This window comes from Melanaphis sacchari, unplaced genomic scaffold, assembly GCF_002803265.2.
Source record: "Melanaphis sacchari strain LSU unplaced genomic scaffold, SCAv2.0 Contig103_pilon_pilon, whole genome shotgun sequence".
NCBI classification, from domain to species: Eukaryota; Metazoa; Arthropoda; class Insecta; order Hemiptera; family Aphididae; genus Melanaphis; species Melanaphis sacchari.
In genome coordinates, this window is record NW_020270383.1 from 590506 (window position 1) to 617328 (window position 26823).

At 28.2% G+C, this 26823-nt stretch overlaps 1 protein-coding gene across 1 annotated transcript in view; it reads left to right on the forward strand.

The window, feature by feature from the left end:
* The first annotated feature begins 21062 nt into the window (after positions 1-21062).
* Positions 21063-26823, forward strand: part of LOC112602348 — a 124752-nt gene continuing 118991 nt past the window's right edge. The window contains exon 1 of the mRNA XM_025350380.1: positions 21063-21574. Within this exon, the coding sequence (XP_025206165.1) occupies positions 21392-21574 (183 nt within the window). The 5' untranslated portion in view covers positions 21063-21391. The remainder of the gene's footprint in view (positions 21575-26823) is intronic.

Sequence of the window (26823 nt, forward strand, 5' to 3'; positions counted from 1 at the left end):
TATTCGGTAATAACCGATAATTTTCTTCCGAACTTTAGGCTGAAATTACAAATACAAGAATATTAACTACAAATTAAAGCTGAATCATATTGGCATTCAAAAGACCAATTTTATTTTGCTCATTGCTCAATTCCTGGAGTAATTTATGTGAATTCCCAAAATTAAAAATGTTTATTTCATATTTTTAAGTTCTTCCTCAAACTCAAAATTAAAGAATTTTATAATGGACAAATATTAACATAACGAAACAATTCCTATAGAATCTAGAGTTACCTGGAAAAAGCGAGATTAAAAAATCAACTTTTACATAGAAAGTTTGTATTAAAAAAATTATCACCGTGTTAATTTATTTAATTTAATTACTTTAAAGGCAATAACTAATCACGATTATAATTTTACTTATTATTGATTGTTTACGATTTTAAATATTTAAAAAAATATTGATATCGGTACAAATCATATTCCTTTTTTTTATACCTGGAATTTTTGTCAAGTATTGTGCAAAATTTTATATTGGAGCTTATTTCCAACCGATTTTAACGCATATATCGTGTGATTTTTACACGTTTTACGCCGCTATGTCGTTGAGCCAAAAATTGAAAAATCTATAGGTTAGGATGGTTAGGTAATGGATTGTAAAAACATATATAATAGTATTATAGTTAGATACTACTATGGTGATATTTTTTACTTTTTGAACTAAACTATGTTCATTTTATATTTTTTCTGTACAAGATTCGTTATTAAAAACATGGCGTTATAAAAGTCGTACGTCCACGGACGGGTTGGTTTATGTTTCGATCTAATAGATGAAAACGAAAAATATGCGCATACTATTTTTCGAGTATCTGCCTATCGAAACGACGATCATGACTGTTCGTATAACGTCATTTCGGAAGCGTAGGTAATGTTGAGTGTGTATTCATAAAACGCATTGTACTACTCGTACTCAACAGTACAAAACCTACATTGTTATTACGGATTTACGATGTAATTAAGAAGCTGGTGAATACATTAAACTGTTAGATGATTTTTTTTCGACGCACGATAACCTATTATGTGTATATATAATATATAGGTATAGGCGGTATAGGGTATAACATTATCCAATAGCGGCAATAACGATATTGATAACATAAAAAAAAAAAAAACATTGAAACATCGCAAACGCTTGTACAATGCGTTTTGTAGACGAACAATATCATATTATTATAAACTTTTTAAATTTAACAAACAGTATTGATAACTAACTATAATGACAATCAAAAACCGACCGATACGAGTGTACTACGGTATAATATACGTATAGTATAACTTATAAATTAAAAATAAAATCACTATAATTAATAGTTTATTTAACCAAATGTTAAACTGTACCTATAGTTGTATTATGTTAACTTCATACTACGAAATCAGATATACGGTACCTATTGTAATATATATATATATATATATATATGATATAATATATGTAATATAATCAGTGAAATTGTTTGTAAATAATCAATGAATTTATAGTCTCGTAGTACTATATTATATTATATTATATCGTATAACCAATATGGCGATATAATGTGTATGTATAGGTGTCTACCTGTCTATTAATACCCATGACTTGATCTTACGTAGGTAGCAAGTGGCCAGTAGCTATGTGTATACCTACATCTAGTATAACTTGTATTTTTAATTGCTAATAATAAAGTTTATAGCGTGATAAATAATAAAAATGTATATACCTACTTATATTTGAAAAACTGCAATATCCATAAGTTATATATTATTATTGCCATTGTGTCAACGGAACATATGGCAATATCTCGTGAGTTGTGAACTACGATGACTGGAAAATTTTGTTCGTCCATGTAACCCGGTTACGTTCTTTGCAAATATCTACAATAGATAACATTAGAAACATTAATATTAATAACGTAAAAAAAAAAAAAAAACATTGGATAGTGCAGGAATGAAAGTCTGATCCGATTGATTTCCCACACTAGTAACCGCAGATATGACAAGCAATTGTTACTGTTCGTTATAAGAAAAATAGGTAAAACAAAAGCCACTCGCAGGATTTGGTACATGGAGAACGAGATGTTAGTCTGATAGCACTGATAGCGAGTAAAACCGCAAAGTTGAAAAGGACGACACGATCATGCAGAATATGAACTGATAATTGTTGGTATGATGTCAATGGATTAGGCCACTGAGAAACTCCGGGGCTTCGTCCGTGCTTTAAATAGTTTGATTTGCAATCCGATTGTACGCGAAAAACCATCTATCGTAGCCCATTTACCATTTCCGCATTAAACTAAGGCCCGTTATGCACCTATTTTTAAATAATAAAATAATCATGCATCGTTGCAATAATTTATCACGTATTATAGCCAAATCAAATTTAAGATAATATTTTGTTGTTGCTAGTGTTAATCGAAACAATAAAATCCCAATCTATTAGAGTAATGTTACAAATTCATGATACTCGTACAGATTATAAATTGTAACCAATCTTATGTATAGTTTTTTGTTATTTTGATAATTAGATACGTGAGGAGAAATATTTTTTCTAGATAAAATATTATTTAGTTGGTGTTATATACATATAAAAAAAAAAAAAACTGTAATACATAGTATGTCAAAATAAACAGTTAACTTAAAACCGTTGAGAAATATTAAAGAAATTCATCATGGTGTGCCGGAAATTGAAGGAAGTATAAACTTACTGAATAGAACTATAATACTTTTATGCAATACGTCTATAAAACTGTATACATATACATTGTAGGTATATTAGTATTTTATATTGAGCTTTTTATACCTATTACAAGTTTGACATATTATTATTTATTATGTGTTTATGTGTTTACCTTACTTATAGATCTTTCTACAAATTATTTAATATTTATTCGTTCAAATATAGTATATTAACGAACTTATATATGTACGTAAATAAGTAGGTATATAAATATAATATAATCAATAGTCATACAATCATACAGAATAATTCATTCAACGTGTAAGATCCTTATTATTTCTTAAATTATTAACGTTTTTCAAATTTTTCTTAAACGATAACATTGCTGACGTAACGTTTCATTCCGAATGGTAAGCACATTAAGGCTATACATCAAAATGTTATGTTTTCTATTTTGGACGCAAATGGGCTATTCTGCAGAAGAAATGGTCCACACCCCCGGTTTATGAGTATCGAGTTAACGGTATGTTTTAATTTCGGTTATTATTTATTGTTCATATTATCATTGACATTATTGTCATTTATTATAGCCGTACAGTCGTTGTTCTTGTATTCAGAACATATTATACTCAAAAACTGAAATATTAATCCCACCCCATAGCTTATTTTTCGTACCTACCTATCTGCCGGTCAAAACGAACGGACCACAAACGAAATACCAAACCTCATTCCCGAGATAGGTCACGAATACATCCGAACTGATGTCAACCCTCGTTGAGGGTTTAATGTAATTTTCTGGTCGGAGAACACGCGGCGTTTCCTTCCACCCCTGTAGTCTGTGAAGCTTGACGGTCGGTCCACGTCCCAAGTGATTGCGCGAGAAGTACAAGCGAAAAAAACCCTGAAAGAATATTTCACAAATCGAATTTATTTATCAAAATAAAGCTTGAGGAACTTTTTTCTTATAGGATCTAATTTAATAGTTACTAGAATTATATTTGTATATTCTAATAATATATTTAATTATGTTCTACTTTTTTAAATATATAGTGTTTCAGAATATAATGTTATCTATTATTATTTGTCCTTATCGGTAGGTCCTTTTATAAATCATTATTGTAATATAATTTATTAGACAGTGGACAGTTTAAAAAAAAAAAACGTTTATACAATAATTGTATTAAATATTTAGGTGTTTGGTGATAGGTCAAAAACACTTTGAAGTTCTACAAAAATAATCGACTGTCGTCAAGTGTCTTTTAACTTTTACTGGATTTCGTAAAATATAATGAAAATAACTATTGAGTACCTATATAATAAGTATATTTAATTTCTATAAATTAGGTACTAAAATACGAAAAACAAAAAGAGGAACTAAACATAAGCACCTATAATTGGAACTAGCTTAGGTTTAAACTTAAACAATGAAACAAATAATACAATAATATAATTAAATTCCTTAAATTAATTGAAATATAAAATCTAATATAGCCAACAATGATTGCAACGTACATAAACATCTAATTATTTAATTTTAAAATTTTATTTTTTCTTAAATTGAATGTATAAATAAGTACCTATACAAAGTAATGCAAATGCTTTAGTAGTCGAAGCAGAATATTATGATTCAAGAAAAATACGTATTTAAATAGGTACCTATCTTATTTTATAATATTTATTTATTGTCAACATTTGTATTAATATAATATAAAAACTGTTTAAGTTTATTAAAAAAACATTAAAACCTCATTCAATGTTCTTAAATAATTCCATATTTATTTTGTATTTTTAAATTGTGACATGTAATATTACATTATAAACTCAATAACTATATTATTATAATATAATATATTGTACGTTGTAATCAGTAGGTTGAATATTTAGAAGAAGAAGCTGCTATTTTCTATAAACTATTTTATAATAAATTAGAAAACTATGAAAATCATCTAATAAAAGGCTTACATATCCCGTCACTTTCTAGAAATCCTCGTCGCAGGCTGAAAAGTAAATGGTGTAGGGATTATCTAACTTAATCCTAATAAGTCATAAATAATCACATAATAAACGAACTAAGTGTTACTGATGGGTAGCTTCTTATTCACATAACCCCATAATGTTTTGTTACCCTAATCTCACATATACTTATTGTGCTTAATTGTGTAGATTGTATATTTCTTGTAAAAAAAAAGATTGAATATTTTTTATCAGTGAAAAAAAATTACTATGACCGAAGAAAATTAATAGAAAAAAAATTAACCAACACATGCACTCACGAGTTTTGATACGGAAACAAGAAACCTGTACTATATAATATTATATCATTGATTATAGAATGTAAATACTAGATTCAATATTAGATATGATAGATTTTATTTTTTATTCACAGTTAAGGAAGTCTATCAGCTTGGCAACACAAAATCAAAATTTTGAAATCAAATACTTTACTAAAAAATTAGTTTATTATTTGTAACCAAAAAATCACAATTTGTTATCTAAGTTTTAGCCCCGAATTTATGTTTCTTTTTTCGAGTTCTGGGCCAAATTAATTTTTTTTCTATGAAGGGTGTTGAGCTGGCACCACAAACTATAAATATACACTTTATACCAAACTACAAAGTTAATATCTAATTTATAAGGGTGCTAAACTGAACTATTTATAATTGTATTCTTTACACATAAAGAATAACTTCGTGTGTATACAATGTATATATATTTAAACTTTATGTGTAAAATAGTTCAATTTATACAAAAATCTTGTAAAAACATATAAATATCTTAGAAAAAAATTTAAATTTAAATTTCGGATTTAAAAACTTTGAAAATAACTCGAAAATCCTAAAGTACTTAAAAATATGAAATAAATTCTAGTATGAATATCTGATTAGTTTAATTTAAAATAATAAATTAATATAATATGATCTATGGAGCTTAACGAATAAGAGGTGATATGTGAGGGGGGTACAGCCTCTCGCTATTACGATTATAAAAAGTTATATCCCACCCCAGAACTGATTCCTAATTACACCATCGGTAAAGCTTAATTTATTTTGATATTTTGATTGTTTTTCTTTAAAAATCAAGTATAGGTATCATTATACTTCTTACATATATTTATACACAATGATATTAAACATATGAATTCCGCAATTTATAAAAATCCTATTGAAACGTAGGTAATACCATTTCAGATAACTTCAACATCATAACATAATTTTCCTGTTGCTTAAACGTTAGATACACGTTAGACCTTTTACATAATTTTTATTTTTTTATTTCTTGTAGTTATAAATTAAACGAAGAGTTAAGCATGTTACAAATAATTACGAGTTAGTCACTAATTTTTTAGTATTATTTGACCTTGAAATTTTGAATTTGAGGTTTCAGGCTGACAGAATTCTATTAATCTATCAGGGTTTCAAAATCGAGTGTTATTACTTATTAGTATACACTTAGCTTAAATATTATAAGTTGAAAGTAAAACAAAAACTTCAATATTCACAGTTATTGTTTACAGTTTTTTATTTAAATAGGTAGTTAAGTTTACACTACTAAAAATTATAGAAATCGATTGAGTGATGTTTTCTTTATTTAGTGCTTGTTAAAGATTGTTTGTGCTTTGGCGTGTTTAAAGTATTTGCGTAATGTTGTTAATAGTGAAATTTTCCTTGCATGTATTGTATTTTGGAGCCGGTTCTTTGGTGACGAGCAAGGAATAAATTGAATGAACGTGTCCCATTTTTGGTCCAGGGGATCGTTACTCCATATCTTTTCTGTTTAAAGTAAAAGAAATTTTCCATTTTTTTATTGGACATACTATAGAATAATATTTATTATATTATTATTATTATTATTATTATTATCATATCTGCAATCGTGTCTCTAATCACGCATTTTATATACGCGCATCATGTACCTACGTATAGTGAAATATTATTAATTTATCATTATGGTGGGTACATAGCATCTACTTGCTCCTAATCCTTTTTTTTCTATTTTTCTCCCAAGTTACCGGTCACGTTCGTTTCTGTTGATAATTTTTCCCATAAACCTAATCTTATCTATTGTGGTAGGGGGTGAGTTCGGGTGGCTCGGCTTATATACAATATACATATACCTAACATATGAGCGTATATCATTCAGTGTCACGTGCAGTCGGTGCATTATGCACGCGATTTGGATAATGAATACAAACATAGGTAATAATGACGATGATATTAATTTTCGTGATCCCGACGATTTATGGATAAACAACCGCTGTACCACGTAAACCGGTCTCATCCGGGGGCGCGCGCGTGAGATTACGTTTATGCTGTCGGGCGACCACTTACGACCAATTGTATTAACATCCGTCGTCATATTTCATCGTGTATACAGCACATCATATTATTAAGAAGCAGAGCCTGTACGATCATGATAATAATAAAACATTAACATTGCAGGATTATGGAAAACCTCGGGAGGATTTAGGGTTCGAACTTCGGTAGAACGCTTTAGGTATTAGAATAATTTTATATAATATTATCATCATTATTGTTATTTTATTTCACGTAAACCCGTTTTCGAATATTGTCTACCTATATTATTGTTTACGCAATAATTAAATCCAATACAATATCAAATATTAATCGGCTATAGTGTCCCGTTCACATTATATACGACATTAAAACGTATTCGCTAAAACAATACATCTACCGTTTAATATAATATTGTTGTGTGCAAACATTTTCATTGTTTTGGGTGGCTTGCTGCAGAATTGTGCGGGAATTTTCTTTTTTTGGTTTACGTTTTGCATCTCTTTCATAAAATACGCCCATCCAAAGTGTAGTATTAATCTCCTTTTATTAAAAAAAAAGGGGGTCGATTGAACTTCAACTACCTAATATTAATTAATACATTCAGTGAGTCATTATAAAACTACGATTCTACATAATTGTATAAGTACTAATTAAATAATCTGAAATCATATTATATGATAATAATAATAATTTGTGTAAAAAAAGTATTTTGTTGCACCGATAAGCATTGTTAAAAAAAAAACATACTTAATTACAGTAAAACCACATGATTGAAAAAAAATAATTTTATACATTGTATTTAAAATTTATACATTTTTCACTCATTGTAAATGAATACAACACATCTAATAAACCTACTAACTACAATGGTGATATAAAAGCTAAAATCAAAGGCACAATTTGAAAATAAAATCATAAAAGCTTGTGTTTAGCAATTTAGCGCTTAGCTTATGAAATTTTTGGTTTAATTAGGATTTTTGCAACATTATTACGAGAATTACCTATAGAATTCCAAATCTATTACAAGTGATATTTATATATATATAATTGCTTACAATAAAGGAAGTTATACCTATATTTACTTAGACTATTATTCTAAAAAGTAGACTACAAATACACATGCAATTATGAGCTAAAAAATTATTTAAAATGCACTAATATAAAAAAAAAAAAAATGTTGACTGAAATTATTATTTTGTCTCTTTCTATAATTACATTGCATTCCGTATTCCATATAAATGTCATCTTATACATTAATAAAAATAAAATTGTAAATACATTTTTTTAACCCATCATAGGCAGCGAGAAGCACTAAACTTGACACATGGAAAGCACATGATGTTGGTAAATATAGATAATTACATTTTTAATTTGAGCACGTTTCTTTTTTTTATTATTGGTAAATAATTCGAATACAAGTTGATATATTAATTTATAATATGCAGAAATTTATAATTTAGGGTTTATAGAATCTTTCTTTATTACCAAAATAGGGTTTTTATTTGAAACTATTATCTAACAGAATACATGCAAATGCCAGAAGCCTGCCTATCTACTATAATTATACTGTATTGAATATTGATTTAATAATATATCGTTTGAACGAGTTATCCTAAGTCGTTCTGGTCGACGGCCGTATATTATATATTATATCGTTTCGCTCTCGTCAAATCCTATTTATCGGTTAAAGTCTTTAGCGATTATTTTACAAGGCGTATCTCGCTCTAGGCGAATAGAACTTTTGATGCGAGTAAAACGACTACGTCGAGTGTAACAATAATAATAATTCGAATCGACACGGTCCGTGGCTTCACCCCCGCAGCAAGTTGTACGCTCTCTTTTCGCGGACGCACGTACACACACACACGCACACACACACACACACACACATAACACATATACTATTAGTTTTGTGAACTGCAAAGAATGTGCGGGTCAGAATTAAGAATTCGAAAAAGCTATCGCAACGTCCCCTATAATCCGGCTTCATATCGGGGGAAATAACAGCGGCATCTTATTTCCCGCATCCCTATCTACAACGATCCCCAACATTGCCACCCCCTTGGGATGGCCAACCGAGAATTTTAAACGTCGGGGGATCGCCACCACCGCCGACCACGCGTTCATCGCCGCGTCATTGTTCACGCGCGTGTAAATACTCTACTGGTGAACATACCGAACGGAAACCTATATTGTCATGCATATATATAATTTATTATTGAGTATAATGTAAAATCGGCACACAGCGTTTTATTGAAAATCATCAGATGAGTTCATAACCGTTCGCCGCAGGCTACTCACTCGTACACCCCCACACGATGTCTAAATATAAGAATAACAATACTTACGTGAAATATATAATATTAAATAGTATTCAATAATATCAAATAGAAAAAAGTATGCTTAGTGCAGAGCAGTAAAATATTATTAATATAGTGACCAAAATTTGGCGATAACCCGTATTAAAAAGTACGTGTTCTACAGAGCTTGGAGTATATCAGTGCAGCTGTACACGAACATATTATTTTAACAATATATGTATTTATTTTTCAGTCGAGTACGTATTTCATACCAATCAGCATTAACATTAAATAGCAGTAGTATATTTAATATTTAATCTACGATTTATTATGCGTTATCCTGCATTTAACTCAATTTTCAGATACAGTTATTAGTTTATTAGCAAATTTCCTATAATTCATTCAATATCTACTGACAAATTTATAGTGATATATTCGTTTCATTACACGCACATAGCGGGTATACGTACAAAACATTATGAATATTATAGTAATATATCAATCGTGAGTAGGTACGCACTGAATTTGTTTGGATTGTACTATAACTTCACAACGGTTATACCATAAGCCATAGTAAGCTATTTCGTACTACACGAGTACAATATTATTTTCATTATAATATAGTAGCAGCTGCAGTATATACAGCCTGATATACCTAAGTAGCGTCTTAAATCCCGTCAACGATGTGGGAGGCCGTGGCAAAAAGAATTTATTGACTTCGGTTGTTTTCTCGTATAAATAACGTACGTATCACGAAAACGGGTAGCCGGCTTAATATCGTTTTCTATTTTTGGCTTGTATTCAAATCGTTGTTTTCGACGCCGAAAAATATATTATTAAATGTATAAACTATATGCGCCACGAGTCCATGGCTGTAAAATTACTAAACAATTACGCTATTAATCCATTCGATTTCTATCTATTTATGTGAGACAATGCGAGCTTTACAACTGAGAATCGTTCGAAACTATATAACTCGTTTTCAGAGCTATGTAGTTCGTGTATACATCAAAGAAAATTCAAAACATAGAGAGCAATACATAGCATAATATAATAGGCTACGTAGGTAATATAATAATAGGCACATATTATTGTATTAATATAATATTCCACGGAACCGTATCGGAACTAAAACATAGGTAATCGAATCAACCACTTTAATAATTAACCTCGAATTTAAATCAATCCACTACATCAACATTATTACTTTTATGTATATATATACTATATATATATTATAGTTGGCTACATATATATTGTACATGAAATCGTTAGACGTAACATTATTTTATTATATATCATATATGTAATATATTATATTATGTTCATAAAGTGCATTCTACCATCCGTCTACATATAAACAGACTACAGAATCCTAATCTTACGGAAAGTCTTTGTTAAGAATAGGCAAATTATATTCCTAAATTTAAAAAAAAAATGTAGTTTTATTTAAAGTTTAAAATATATCTATAATAATATTATGTATACCTAATATTATATTACATATTAAAATAACTATTATACGATTTATACGAATAATTTATATTTAAAATACGAGTATTTGCTGTAGTTAGCGGACCAGTAAAAACTTTTCGGGGTATCAGATAATATAGCCAGTGAAGTGCGGACTGTATAGTTTTGGTAATCCAGATAATCCTAACCTAATACCTCACCTATACCAAGTGATGCTCTACGATATACGTTCATAAAATAAAAACGCACCCAATATTTCTAATCAGATGAATAGCCAACAAAATAATCGATTAGTGAAAATGTCGAGTTCACAACTATATGGCGTCCGTTTTTTGAGATCAACCCAATCCTGAAAATTTATGGGTAGATCACGGTTAATAAAAGACACCAATATTACCACAGCCAATCATAATATGATAAAATCCATACAACACGATAAATGACCGTCACTGAATTAAGCGATACTACGGCTTAGTTTGGATTTTACAAATTATTTATCAAAGTATAATACACAGTGTTTATACTTTATACGCATCACACATTGTTATAATAATAATAACAATAATAATAATAATAATAATAATAATATTATGTGAAATACAAACAGTTCTAAAATAACACTAACAAATATCAGTTTAAGACGACAGATGGGCATCTACACATATTGATGTCAATAAGTCGAGGGAGAAAATATAATGCGTTCGAATCGAATTTCCAATATTATTATCATAACGATGGCCATATATTATTTTGTTTATTTGTATATTTTTAATTTTATACACATGTCACATGTATGATATCATCTTTGCAAACAAACTTGCGTACAGATATCATGTATTGTTATTATTATTATTATTATTATTATTACATTATAATAGGTACCTACCTAAGTAGATGATAGGTACTCTCGCGACCACATTTAATAAAAAATCAATATTAGTTTGTTTCAATATTTAATATTGACATCAGCAGCCAGTCAGTTGCGACAGATTTCAGATTTGTGATTTGTTATTTATTCGAACTACATATAGTTATTTGTAAATTATTCTACACTCACATACAATACAATAATTACTTTCGCGGAAACCGACAGAATAATTAATTAGCCAAAAAGGGTTCACAGCTATGCCGTTTTTCGCGTCATGTCGTGTCATGTCGTAAAGTTGATCTCGACCCACTATGAAAATGTACTAGTAGATAGTGGTTACTGGTTAGTGAATCATATTATGATATTACCACGGTCAATCAAACTACGATAAAAGCGACAAAACATGCACGACAGACGACGTAGTTGCAGTCAACCGGGATTAAATAATACTACGGTTTAGATAGGATTTTACAAATTTATCAAGGTATAAATGGTATAATAGGTACGCAGTGTAGTATGTACACGCTTGTAATAACAATGATTATAATTCAAGACCGGAATTTTATGCGTTTGCATGTTCAATGTTCATATACTCAGTGTATGCACTTATACGAGGCTTTGAAATGTGGGCGATTCATACCCAACATGATTCCATAGACCAAATTTAATTTTGCATTTAATGGCATATATTTGGAGGGTTGGGTTATATTTTTTCATAAGTGCATAAAATGTGCATTTTTTTACAATCTTGATAAATAATTAAATAACTTCATGTTTTTATTTTGGAATCGTAATTTTTAAATACTGCTTTATTGGTGAAAAAAAAATTACCGTCAACACAGTATAGAATTTTACCTTCTCTAGTTCGATACCGTATTGATAAACTATTATCTGAAAAATTAAATTACTTTTAAAATTACTTCTTAAATTTGTGTAAAAATTTAGCATTCATTTATTGGCAAATACCGTAAATTTTGTTGTATTTTATTCGTTTAAACTGTTTTAAAAACATAAAATGATGTTTTTTTTTATATTTAAATATTTTGTTGAAATACTTAAATATTGAAAGATCCAACACTCCTAATTTTATTTTATTTGTTTTAATGTTTGTAGTTGTGAAAAATAATACAAATCTATGATGCATAGTTGAGCATATTTTTCAATTATTTATGCATATTAATGCATATTTCGACCCTTTTGCTTTGCATATTTGCCACATTATTAGTGTATATAATTCCGATCTCTAATTATAATAATAATAATTATATATGAAATACAAAATAGTTCCAAATAACGGTCGCAGAGCCACGTGAAATGAACAACTATCTCTGTTTAGTATTTAGTGTCTACCCCTGTCCCCTATAAGGAACTTCTGAATAATAAATAATAAAATAGATGACATACGTATGTTGTGTGTTTTACTTTGACGAGCTAAAACTCGGGAAATGGGCGATGACGTCAACGTATCTTGTCGGATGTTCGGATCGGAAATGATGCAGCTCTCGAATATCATCTCGAATACATGGTAAATTATAATATACACAGTTTTATAGGAATTTTTTCGCACTGTTCATCGTATTCGTGAAGGACGACGATTTGATTAAAATGGTTTTATCGATAGAATTTAACGTCACAAGCATTTAGAAAAAAAAGAACTGCGTTTTACTATTACTGACTGATCGGCGACGCCGCGACGGAAAAATATATTGCAGTTATCTGCATGTTTATGAGTTTATTGTGTATACTGATATACAGAGTGTTGACTAGGGTTAAGGTGACTCCCAAAACTTTAAATTTAGTAATACCTTATAATATGATTCATTACGTTACTCGCAATCAGGTGACAACGATATTTTAGTCGACCAGTCTTAATATTGGAAAAAATGGAAAGCAGTGGAAACCGACCGTTTTCTAACCCACCCCCCTCGCCGTCAACTGATTCTTCAACATCGCTAATCAACGGAATATACATCATGATAATAATAACGAACGATTTTCGCGTCGTCATTCGTGAGTGCATTAAGAGTTAAGACGAGTTTTTGTACTTTGTACGTACAATTTTCACGTAAACTATAGCACCATTACGTGAACCGGAAAATCAGGCAATTTCCTGGGATCTATTCCGGTTATTTCTAAAGGGCCTTGCGATTTTAACCCAATTTTTCACTCACCCTATTATGTTTATAATCTAATAAAACAATTTATTTGACAACACTTATAACAATAATATGATTAATAATCATGATATTTGGGTTTTAATAAAATTGAGTGTTAATGTTTTAAATGGAAAAGTATAGATAGAATTTTGTTTATTTATTTGTTTGCAGATTTTGTTATTATTTTCCATAAATTTATAAATTTTCCATATAATTTCATCTTGAGTAGTTTGAAGTTAAATATAGTAAAAACAAATTTTAAATTTTAATGATAGAAAGAACATATCTGAAACGCTAAATATAACAGATTAAAAAATACAAATTACTTTAGCTGCTTAAAAATGTAACCTAAATAAAACGTTTGGATAAATATAGAAAATGTGGATATCATAAACGTGAACTCCTAAAAATAAAAAATGTAATGAATAATTTTATTTGATATTAAGCAGGGTTAATACAGTGATGAAATATCTGTTGATTTAGATTCTAAAAGACATTGTTGTATTGATTTAATCATGTTGAGTGGTGTATCTGCAAGAGTCCGATTTAAATTTAACTCGCACGGTAGTTTTTAAGTATGATTGAAGTAAATATTGAAGTTCAAAATATTTAATGATTTTCAGAAAAATAATTATTAAGTACGAATAAAATGTGTATGTAAATATATAAGCTTAAAACGAAAAATTTAATTAAAGGTGATCGGGGTCACTGAACAACACAGTAAAGGTTTTGGCAGGGCTCTCAAAACTTAACGGCGTTGTTATATTATACTATTACTATAATATAGGACCTTAGAACGCCTCTTTATAACCGTTGTTACTTGTCCATATAATTTACTTTAGTCGGATATGATATAGGGTGTGTGTGTGTGTATAACTATTTCGCCGGAATATAGATTTATAAAATTCAATAAGCCAACCAAAAAAAGTACTAATAAAGGTACAGCCATACAGGACGTTATATGGTTTTCATATATTTTATCTTATGAATAAATATAGAATACATCTAATTATGTAATAGAAAATTAGAATTATAGAAATAGAAAAAATATTGTACATTTTGTGTAGTACCTACATATTATTAATTTATGATTTCATTCGTTTCCTTATAAATTATAAGCACAGATCATTTATTTAAATTATTTAAGTTTATATTAAAAACGAAATCATCATAGCTGATGAAAATTTAGTGAGAACAATATTATGCCATTAAATGATTTAATTTTAATGAACTAACATCTTTCTAAAATGTTGACTATTATTTTTATAAATATTTATAAATGAATACTGTTATTCGATTTGCAAAGATTCATTTGATTAATTATTAAAATATAAATTTTAATTAAAAATTAGGCTTGTGCCTATACAAAAAAGTAGTATAAATATAAAAACTTTCAAAAATAATTATTAATTATCTTATTTTTTATCAAGAGATTTCAATGAATAGTGTATTCCTTGTTTAATTTAGTCAACTGAATTATATTATGTTGTATGTATTATATTATGTAATGCACGTATTATATTATATACGTTGATACCCAAGGGCCAACCATTTTTTCATTAGTTTTTATATCTATTCGGGACGTAGATATGTATACAAATATAAATGTTATGTACGATAGTCAATATTAAGCCAATATAATACAATATGTTCGTATTAATAAATAAATAATAATAATCGATAAGTATTCAATTTTGATAAGAATATTACTTTTATAAACAATAAAATAGATAGAAGATATTTCTTACCCATAAAAACTTTAATGACATAATAAAATAGTAATAATAATATATTCTCAAACTGCAATGATCGAATTTAAATATTATATTTTGCAAAATTTCTTGTATACATTATTGACTATTTTACTATCCACCGATAATATGATAGCGGCCAGCGGGTAGCATCTAAAATACACCCGTACATATAAATATATTTAATACCTGCCAATAAAATATCCCATTAATTAAAAGTTAAAATGATTACCAATTAGAAAGGTAGGTATGTATATTGGGCATTGTTGGGATTTTGATTTGACACATTTGAATTTTGATTTTTAGCTATATAACGTTTGTCATTTTTTAAGCTCAATTTCTTTAACTCAACTCATTACCTTAATTTAGAAATTGGTAGAATTATACTTTCGTTACCTTACCTACTTTTAATATGCATATTTTACAGAATTATTTTTTTTTTTAAAGAATTTCTATTATTAAAATATTCGAGAAATAATAAAATTGATATTATTTAAGTTGATAAACATATTGAAATCACATAAAAAATCATTTGATAACATTTAAATTATATAAAATAGAAATAAAATAATAATTATTATCCAACTCATAATAACTATATTATAATGTTCAGTAATTTGTGATGAAGAATTTCAATAAATGGATAGTCAAGATTCATGAGCTTATATAGCCATTTAAATATCGATATGATGACGAACATTCAACTTTATCCGTTTAACAAATCCCCAAACACGTTTTTTTGAATTCTGCGAATAAGTACCACCAGTGGTGTTCACAATTAGATAATTATACCCAGTTTTTTTCTTAACCTGTCAGATTTGTATTTATACCAACAATTTGAATACATATTAGTATACACCTACCTTAATTCACGTTGGTTTTAAATGTTTTAATTGCTTCCAAAATTATAGATGATGCAATTTTATGAATAATACCTATACCAAGAAGTCTGTTGTTAAATTAAATATATTTACTGTTTATGATCATGCAATTATCGAAAAGTGAAGGTATAAGTTTAGTAATGTCAATCATGATAACTAATGTAAGTACACAATATATGTTATTCATTTTTACACAGATTTAAGAACCTATTTAAATCTAAATTCTTTTTATCTTTTAAAATAATATTTATAGTATTTATCTCGATATCTTACTTTTTATTTTAATGACAAACTATATTTGGTAATTCATAATTTATACTTTTCCAAAACTATATATTGATCGCTATATGTATAAATATCCTAATATTTTTGTGAGTGAGAAGTCCACTATATTATTGATTAAAAATAACTTGGGGCGTAACTGCATAACTCTCAGATTTAGCAGTTAACATACAAATACAATGATTATTATTTACATTAATTACGTAATTTACACATATTTTATATCTATATTAAACTATGGAATATATAGCTGACAGATTACATTGATACATGGCAATAGTTAAATATTCGTACATAAATATTACATTATTGGGTCATAATATTATTCTCTTACCAGATTTTTTACGGATGAAACAACTATTTTATTGTCTGTGTTTATATCTCCGATCGTATAAATAGGATGGCTATATCACATAAATACAATTTTATATAATTTTTATTGAATTTAATTTTAAAACTTCAGAAAAAATGATGTTTACTTACTTGATGTAGATTTGATTTGAGATGACTATGCCATAGTCTAAGTTTCCTAAACACTCTAATGTGCACTGAATTTGTAATCTGTACAAATAAAAATAAAATTGATGTAAATTACATAAAAGTTTTAACTTTAAAAATTAGTTGATCACTATAATATTTTTTGAGAGTTTTCAGGAAAATAAAAATTAAAAAAATAGGTTTTCAATCATTGTTTTGGGTATTAGGCATATGTTTGTTTTATAATATGTATTATTAATAAATGCGTTCATATAATTCAGTATTATATTTTAGGATATTTGCATTTCGCGAATTTTTAGTAGGTAGGTTATATTGTTGTCGTGGCGATGGGTGCGCCTTCGTTTTGTTTCCAACACGTACGTCGAAATTCGCTGATGACACAATGTGAATTTAATGATTTGTTTCTTTTATTTATTTTGTTGTTTAGTGTTCATTCCGACCGCGACTGGTTTCTTGAACTCTACACGCTCCACCGAAGTTATTATGACTGTAATAATAATACACCTATATCTATAGCTATAATAATAGTTAATACCTAGGTATATGATATTTATTTGTGTACGCATATTATTTTACTACGCTTGTTAATTATTATTATTGCCATTTAAAATATTTTTCTCCGTCTTTCGTTGTAATACTATTATACAAGTATACTCCGCGTGTTTACCCACTGCATTATTTATAATTTTTTATTTTTATTATAAGAACACTAGACAATACCTATGCGATGTGTCGTTCAACCGGTGCACTAATATAATATTATCGAACGCATTAGCTATTTGTGCGTACGCGTATTTTAGTGCAATATCGTCCGACTATTATAATAATACCAACGTTGACACATCATGTATTAAATGATTAAAAATATTTATTTAAACGTAGTTAAACGAATTTAAAGATTGATAAAATGTTGAAACTTTTTAAAAATAATTCCGTCATAGTCCGCAATAAAGACTACTTACATTTTAGGTACAATTATCTATGGTTTTTATTCCGGTTATACTTTTTGAACCGTAAAAAAATATTTTATAAGTACATTATATTCAAATATTATTCAAGGAATTATTAAATAATTATTGTTTTGTATCATACCTATTATTGTTATACAGTTTTTTTTTAAGATTGCCAAACTTCCTATCATACAACATAAAGGCCATGACCAGTATTACTGAATGTGATATAAGTTCCACTCAAAGCTAAAATAATTTTGCCGTTTTTATAAATTGGAAATATTTTCAGTAAAAATAAAATTGCATTATTAATGTAAATTAAGTAATTAAAAGCAATGGATTGTTTTATAGTTTTAAACGATTATTGCTTTGTTGGTTTGTTCCGAATAATATAGTGTTATATCTATAAGTATATATGGGATGCAACTAAATAGTCCAATCTAAACAAAATTCAAATATTCCAATCAAAATGTCTCTGTCAAATAACCAAAGCCCCATATTATATGTATTTAACGACACTCTACATAGAGACCTAGCTATTCCAACAGTCCAAAATGTTGCAAAAACTTTCTACAAACGCTTACACTCTAAATTTCACAATCATCTGCACAATTCCTTGATTTCCGAACTGTCCACCAAATCTATTCCTGGTGATCCCAGAAGGCATTTCAAACGTACCTGGTGTCGTAACCTGCTAAATTAAAATTACTATAATTCCTACTCCTTCTTGTTATCAATCTTATTCTCTCTTACTAACATTTTAAAAACAAACTCCTAACATTAAGTGCCTCCAATGGGTGGCTTCTTATCTCCTGTCTCTCAAGTCATGTTATTTATTATCTCCATCGCATACGCTTATTGTAAAATAATAATTACAGATTATGTATTTAATAATAATTGTAAAAAAAAATAAATATCTCTAAGCCCTAAAAAATTCTACATCGTTGACATTTTAACGTGAAACCATAAAAAATAATATTTTATGCATTAATTTATAATTTTCAAGTCCTATTTTATTTTGACATTTAATATGAAAAACGCTAAAATTAAAATGTACTAATTTTACATCAATTAAAAAAAAAAAAAGACACATAATTTTAACGTTAAATGTTGCGTTTGTGAGTAAAAATTTTTGCGGCCAATCAATGCGTTAAATTATTATATTGTTGTCCATACTCAACAATATAATATAGTGTCTACTATACATGAGATGTATTATAGTAAAAAATTCTGGTTTTGTTTTTGATGTGCATTTTATGAGATAATAATAATATCAAGAATGTATTAATTATTATCTTGCGCGAAAACTTACAATCCTCAAAATTCTCAAAATAGTTTTATATATACTTATAAAATATATACGTATAATAAATGCTTAAAAATTAGAACATTTGATACACCTATTAATAGTTTCGATTGCGTTGTTACAGTGAATGAAAAAATTACAAAATAAACGTTAATACAAAAATGCAAAATGTAATATTATAATTACATGCGCGTGTATATAATATATTATTTAGTGTACAAATTATTTCATGACACGACCTGTGATTATATAAAATCAAAATTATTACAAAACGGCAAACATGAATTGATATTGTTCCTGTTTATATATATAGGTAGTAACTAGTAAATCATAAGTATGTAGTAAAACTTATTCGTTTATAAACACATTTATTTTGCAGTTATATCTGAAAAGTCACACATTCATCATAGTCGCCTGATAATCTTCGAACTAATTAATATTTAATATACTATTGAACTGAATGTTTCAAAGTATCCTTATGAAAGTTGAATAGGCCGCACTCGTTAATTCTGTGTATGGAAAAACGATCACACGTGTTACTCGACGTTTAAATAGCGATTATTTTTTTTTGCAGACTTCTCGGGTTTTTTTTTATGATTTTATATTACATAATAATATAGTTGTTCGGATTATATAGTTGCGTGTGACGGCGGTACACACTTGAAATTCGTTGGTTGTCGGTCCATTATATATATGTTATATATTTTATATATGTTGTACAACCACAAAATCTATTGCAGTACCTACTCGTTTTTTGAATGTTTTATTCAATTGTCAACGTCAGTATATCTGCTTTGGATTTTAGTAAAAAAAGTTATAGGTTCGTGCCCTATTATTATGTTTTATAGCCATGCACCTGTACTCTATTCGAGCTTAGATTTACGTATATTCATGCAAAAATATCGTCTATGGTTTTTCTTGGTGATATTTCTTTCTGGAGAAAATCGTAGCTATTCTGTTTATTTTATTCATATTTATACTAAATAATCTGGTATACATTCATGTTGGTTTTTCTTTTGAAATATATTATTTAACTATCTTAACTGATAATAAATACAAAAGTAAAAATGGCATTTTTATTATTACGTATTGATAAAAACATTAGGTATTACAAAACAACAACATGATTTTAAATTTTATACCTAATTCATAGAAAAAATTATACAATAAGGAAAGCAAGAAGATTTAATGAAAGAAGCATAATAGTGGTAGGTAGGTAATAATGAAAGAAAAATAATTTAAGGCCATAGTCAACCTGGTGCATGTTTTGATAAGTCATTAAATTATTATATAATATTTTATACATTGAACTAATGATGGTTTTTTTTTTTTTTTTATGCAATGATTTTGGATTTTAAACAGAAAGGGCTAAAAATAAAAACGTTTAGGAAAATATAAGCTTCGATATACTACTCTAGTTACGGTAATGCCTATATTACTCTTACCTAGGTATAATTTACCCGGGTTTGTACCAATAACTGATTACGAGCGCGTACCCGAATCGTCTGCTGCAGCACACCGGCGTACATCGACCGGTGCTGCGCTCTAACTGCAGTTTTGAGCGGTTGGCGGCGCGGGGACCGGCACCGGGTCAGTCCCGCCGACTACGTTATCGGTCCAGCAGTCAGTCGTTGTCTGTTCGGTCACTCGTTGTGTCTTCGTGACCGTTCACTCGTGTCGCGGTCTCGTCCGTTTAGTTATCGACGTGTTTCGTAATAAATAATAATTTCATATTTTTGTATTATAATAAGTATCCCATACCGCCCCTACAGGATCGCAACGTTTAATCATTGAATCTGTACATTTTCCATAACTAACAGTCGTAAAAAAAAAAATCGTGATAATATCGTGTTCGGTTCGTCTTTCGGTTGTTGGACGCAGTGAAATCGGATTTTTGAAAAGTTTTTTCTTCGACGACCCGTGATCACTTGCGAAAATCATGACCGTTTCTTGTGGGTTGCTGGCTCGTGCAGCCGTCGCTCTATCTCCGGTTCTGTTGCTTCTGCTGTTGTTCCACGGAACGACCGCGGCGGCGGTACAAGACTTGGTGTTTGCCGACGAAGACTTGATGAAAGCTTCTCCTCTAACGGTTGCACAATGCCGCGCCGGATGTTTGCACAAGGTCAGTGATGTTATGTTTATGTATTGTATTATTATACAGATTATATTGGAGTGTCGACGACGCAAAGACATAACTTCTTTACCTATAAAATATTTCGTGACAACTCGTCTTCCTACTGTAGTAATAATTCACTATACCTACTTTATTTACGTATTACATGCCAAAAATTCATTAAAGTATAAGGTTTTATAGAGGTAACACTGTAACAGATGCACTTTTTGACGATGGGCTTCCTCGAACGAAACGCGTTTCACCAAACTCGTCGATGGTTGTTGACAAACCGCGGCTCTAAATAACTACGTATATTGTGCACAATTTTTCCTACGATCAAAATATCCTAATAAGTAGAAATCAGATATAATTTAATCATAATATTTTTGCAATCTGGAATGTCATACGTTTACTGTACCTACCTACCTTGATTTTATTCAGAATTTTGGTTTGTTGTGTGAGTAAAAAAATTAGAATAAGCATTTTGATGAAATATTTACGTGTTTTTGAGACACGATTACGAGTTATGACAGACGTGTGATAGGAGCCTAGGTACGTAAAAATAGCTTTAAGTTAGATTTTCAATTAGGGTTTATGAATTTAATATTGAATCTGTACGTCCCAGTAATTGGTGTTTAGTTGTAGGGTAAGAAGTAAGAACTTTCAAGGTGTTAATGCAATGTAATCACATAATATTTAAAATATAATTGTAGGTAAGTAGGTCGTATATAGTATATCCCAGTACAATATAGGAATTAAAAAGTAAATACTATATAGGTACCATAAGTTTTCAGCGTTTGAATTATTAGACCTGTCATAATTAATATACAGTGGAAAACAGTAAAAAATAATCAAATTAAAAATATATATATATATTATAATATTTCAATGTTTTTAAATTTTTTTACCAAGTTCTTTGTATTTTAACTAAAATAGCACATTAATTTCTATAATTTTAAATTTTATAAGTTCAATGAATATTGTTTTGTATTTATTTCCGATTAATACAGTTTTAAAATTTATAAAATTGACTGTCAAAACGTAGTTCGATTATTTAACCCTTATATTAATTTTAATATAAAATATATTTATTTATATATAAATATTAATTATACCTATAAAAAAAAACGTATACCTAATATAAGATTTAACGTACACTCCTAATTCTTTTTCTCCGTCAAATTTGCTTATTGTACAGATTGTAAATTGTCATATTTTAAATACATGATCAAATATAATTTATAACGTAGGTATACACATTTTATTTATATAATATTTTTATGATTAGTTTATTTTTATATCGAAAATTCCAATTCTCGCTCAAAACAATAGTCCTAACTTCTAGGTAATATTCTGATGAAGAATTATTTTCGAATCTTAATTTTATTCTTGTCACGTATCGTATTTTAACGTTTCATTCAGATACTTCATAGTAACCACAGGGCACGAATAAGACGTCTAGACATGGCTAATCGATTCACAATAATTACGTATTCGTTCATTATGCGTGAAAATTCGACTAATTTTCGGTTTTTAAAAAAGAATTTGGATATCAGATAAAGAGCCAAGTAAACCTAAATAGACAATAATTATTGTCGTTTATTCGTTCGTTGTTGTATGCACTCATAATTGTCTTAGTTTATTTAAAATTTGTCTTTATATAGGTACACTGTTTTAATAAAATAATATTAAGTATATTGACATGCAAAAATGAAATTTTGATTTTTTACACGTAAAATGTTACTATAATAAAAAAAAAAGTCGTCACTATGATTATGTGTATTAACTAACACGCAATATAATAAGTGAACAATTATATTTTCCCGCGCGATGACTGAGTAGACAAATATAACCAATTAATTGAGCGGCGCTGGAGGTATTTATTCGCTTTGTTTATTGTTTTACGTACGCTTTTCGAACAAACTGATAAAAATAATGTTTGCGAATAAAAATTTATCGAGTATTATTAGAATATTAGATGTAGTATTAACGTACTATATATAGTAGTTGTAGTAGTCTGTAGTAGTAGTAATAACAGCTTTAGTCGTGAGCAAAGATTCTATCTCGCTTAATATAATATACTCTTTAACACCTATATATATATAATGCCTAGTATAATATGTACAGTGTTGTGGTTGGTGTCAGACATAAAAACCGCATTTAATGACTGTTGGGGTTTTAGCGTATTTCGAGGAACACATATGGCTTCGGATCCATTAATTATCAAAATTCGAATAGAAAACATTTTTTTCTTTTTACCAAAACTGTGAGTGTGTGACTACTGACTATATAAACCAGTGTCAGAATCTTGAAAGCTTTTTCTGCGGTATCTCATTCAGAACATATGTTACATTACTATAATTTTGAAATAATTTAATTTAATTTTAAATTTAATTGTATTATTCGAATGCTGAATTGTCGGAACATAGTTTCATGGGCATAATTATTATAAATTAATACATTATACATACATATATATATATATATATATAGTTCATAAATTCATAATATCATTATACCACATTTTAAGTTTATTAAGTATCATTGTTTGATAATTTGCAACTTATATATTTTGTAAATGTAGTTAAACATTCTAAAGTCTAAAGTAGAAACAAAAGTATTTTTATGTTTAGGTTACTAGGTACACTGATAAAATAAACCTTGGTAACATTGATAAAAATATAGATTCAGTCAACAAAATATTTATCATTAATGAAGAATTTTAAAACACACATAAATGCGAATAGGCCATACCTATATAATAGGTAATTAGTAGAGTTTATAAGTGATATACATGAAGATCAATCAAAAAATTCAAAAAAATTAAGCCACAGATTTCTCGAAATATTCAAAATGTAACTATAATATAAAGTAGTCCAACAAGTAAATTAATTTAATTTATGTTATTATTGAGGGCCATCTTTTTTTTAAATTACACTATAAATCTATCCATCTTACTGTAGGTACTTAATTAAAATAATAACCTAAGCAATAATTTATATTTTATATAATTATTTTAATTAAAAGTGTAGGTGTAGGTAGGTACCATCAAAAGGTAACGGCCTGTTGAAGTACAATCCCACAAATTTGCGGGATCGTATAGTTTTTAATAACCTTTTATATACATAAACGATTCCACAAATTTCTTATATATCTACTACTATATGAAACTGGAATATATATATACACGATTCCGTATAATTTTAAATGCAACGTTGCCATTCCAAAAACGTGTAAAAACGAAATATATGTTATTATTATACCATAATATGACGCAAATTTGCGGAATCGTGTTGTAGCCACTTGGCCACTTGAGACAAAATCATGTTTTTTAATTTTCGCGCTATAATGGCTTGAAATAAAATGATAGAATTATTACGTTATTTTAAATATTTTTTCGAAATAGTTTCTTTAAAAATAAAGAAATTGAACTTTATATAAAAATAAGTGTAATTTGACACATTTCATTAGTAGTTTACATAGAAGAAGTATTGTTTTCTAAGTGATATGATAAATAAAAATAAGTTTCCAATCGGTTTAATTGCTATTTTTTAATATTCAAAACAATTACAATTTTAATATTTATTAGTTTATTAAGTTTAAATGACTTATGTGTAAGTTAGGACGAAGTAGTCCATGTTTTTTTTTTCATAAATTTAAAAGATTTATTTAATTATCTATTATAATTTTATAATTTATATTTTTACAGTTAGTATACATTATTTCAAAAACATACAAAATGATTTTTTTATGTAAAAAAATGTATATTTTGCCCCAAGTTAGTTTTAATGAAGAAAACTTGATTTTATATGAAAGTTATAAATCTGCCCCCTCTGAATTAGACTTATTTGTAGTACAATTTGAGTCAAGTAAAAAAATTAAAAATAAAATATGAATGACTTTAAGAAAAAATTCAACTTATTACTATTTTTATAAACCAAAGTATAAGACTTAGATTTTTTGTAACTGTATGGAGTTAAATAACTTAAAATTATTTACTTAAAGTTATTTACAAAAACTATTTAAAAGTGCCTCAAGTAACATTTTTTAACGGTATTTATAGGTATATAGATACATATTATTTATTAATTAAATAAATGTTTATAAATTATACTGTTACATGATAATTGATAACAGTTTCATGATCAAATTTTTCTATAAAAACTCAAAAAACTTGTTTAAGTTACTATTTTTAATGACTAGATCCACAGATTTTTATTAATTTTGATTGATTTGATATTGCAGCTAAAGATATAAGTGAGTATAGGCGTACAATTTAAAGTCGAAACTTTAAAGTTTTAATTATCGTGTATAACCTATTTTTTCTCGATTTTGTTTTAAGCTTGTAACATAAATATAATGCATATGTGTATACTCTATAATATGTATGTTATGTACATACGAAATATGTGTATAGTGTTTATAATATTTGAATTAATTTTATTTGTTAGTCGTATACGAAATATGACACTGGTTGGTGACGTGTTTTGAAAGAAAAATATCTACAACTACGAAATAATCTTGGTTTAGGATCGTCATAATAATAATAATAATAATGTAATACTCATACAGATATAATATAATGAGATACGCTGATTGTTGGTTCCTGCCCGCTCACTGCACTAGAGAAAAATTACACTTTCAATACGTTGGCACCTACGCATGGGTCAGTAAAATAAAAAGCTTTATCGGTGTGTATGCGTCTCTTCCATTCTCTCGTTCTCTTTCTGTGTTTCATTACTCTACCATCCACTAGTAATCGTTTGATTTTTCTCCCTAGTCGTTAAAAAGGCCCGTTGCAGGTGTACGTAACGAATACTAATTAATGCACTCACTATGCGTATGCATCTCCAGCTCAGTATGTTACCTGTCGTACTTGTTTGCGAGTATCCCCGCATGCGTGTATACTTATTTTGGACGCATGTCTCATTCATGCGTATAATGGATTATAAACGCGCGCGATTCGCTCTTTAGTTGTCTTGTTACCACGTGCGTGTCTTATAGATTGTAGTCGTCATCAGTGACCGGGTAAACGGTATAATAATATAATATAATGAATCAATTTACATTCATGATAGACGCAATAGTGTTGGGATTCTTAAAATACTCTGGAATAATGCGCCTACATGGTTTATTATTATTATTATTGTTGTTTGTTTTTTAATTTTTACGACGCGTCCGAGAGGTGTTATGTCACTCCGAAACTGACGTTTATAATCGCAGACATCCCTATTGACAGAAAAGCTTAATTAAGCATA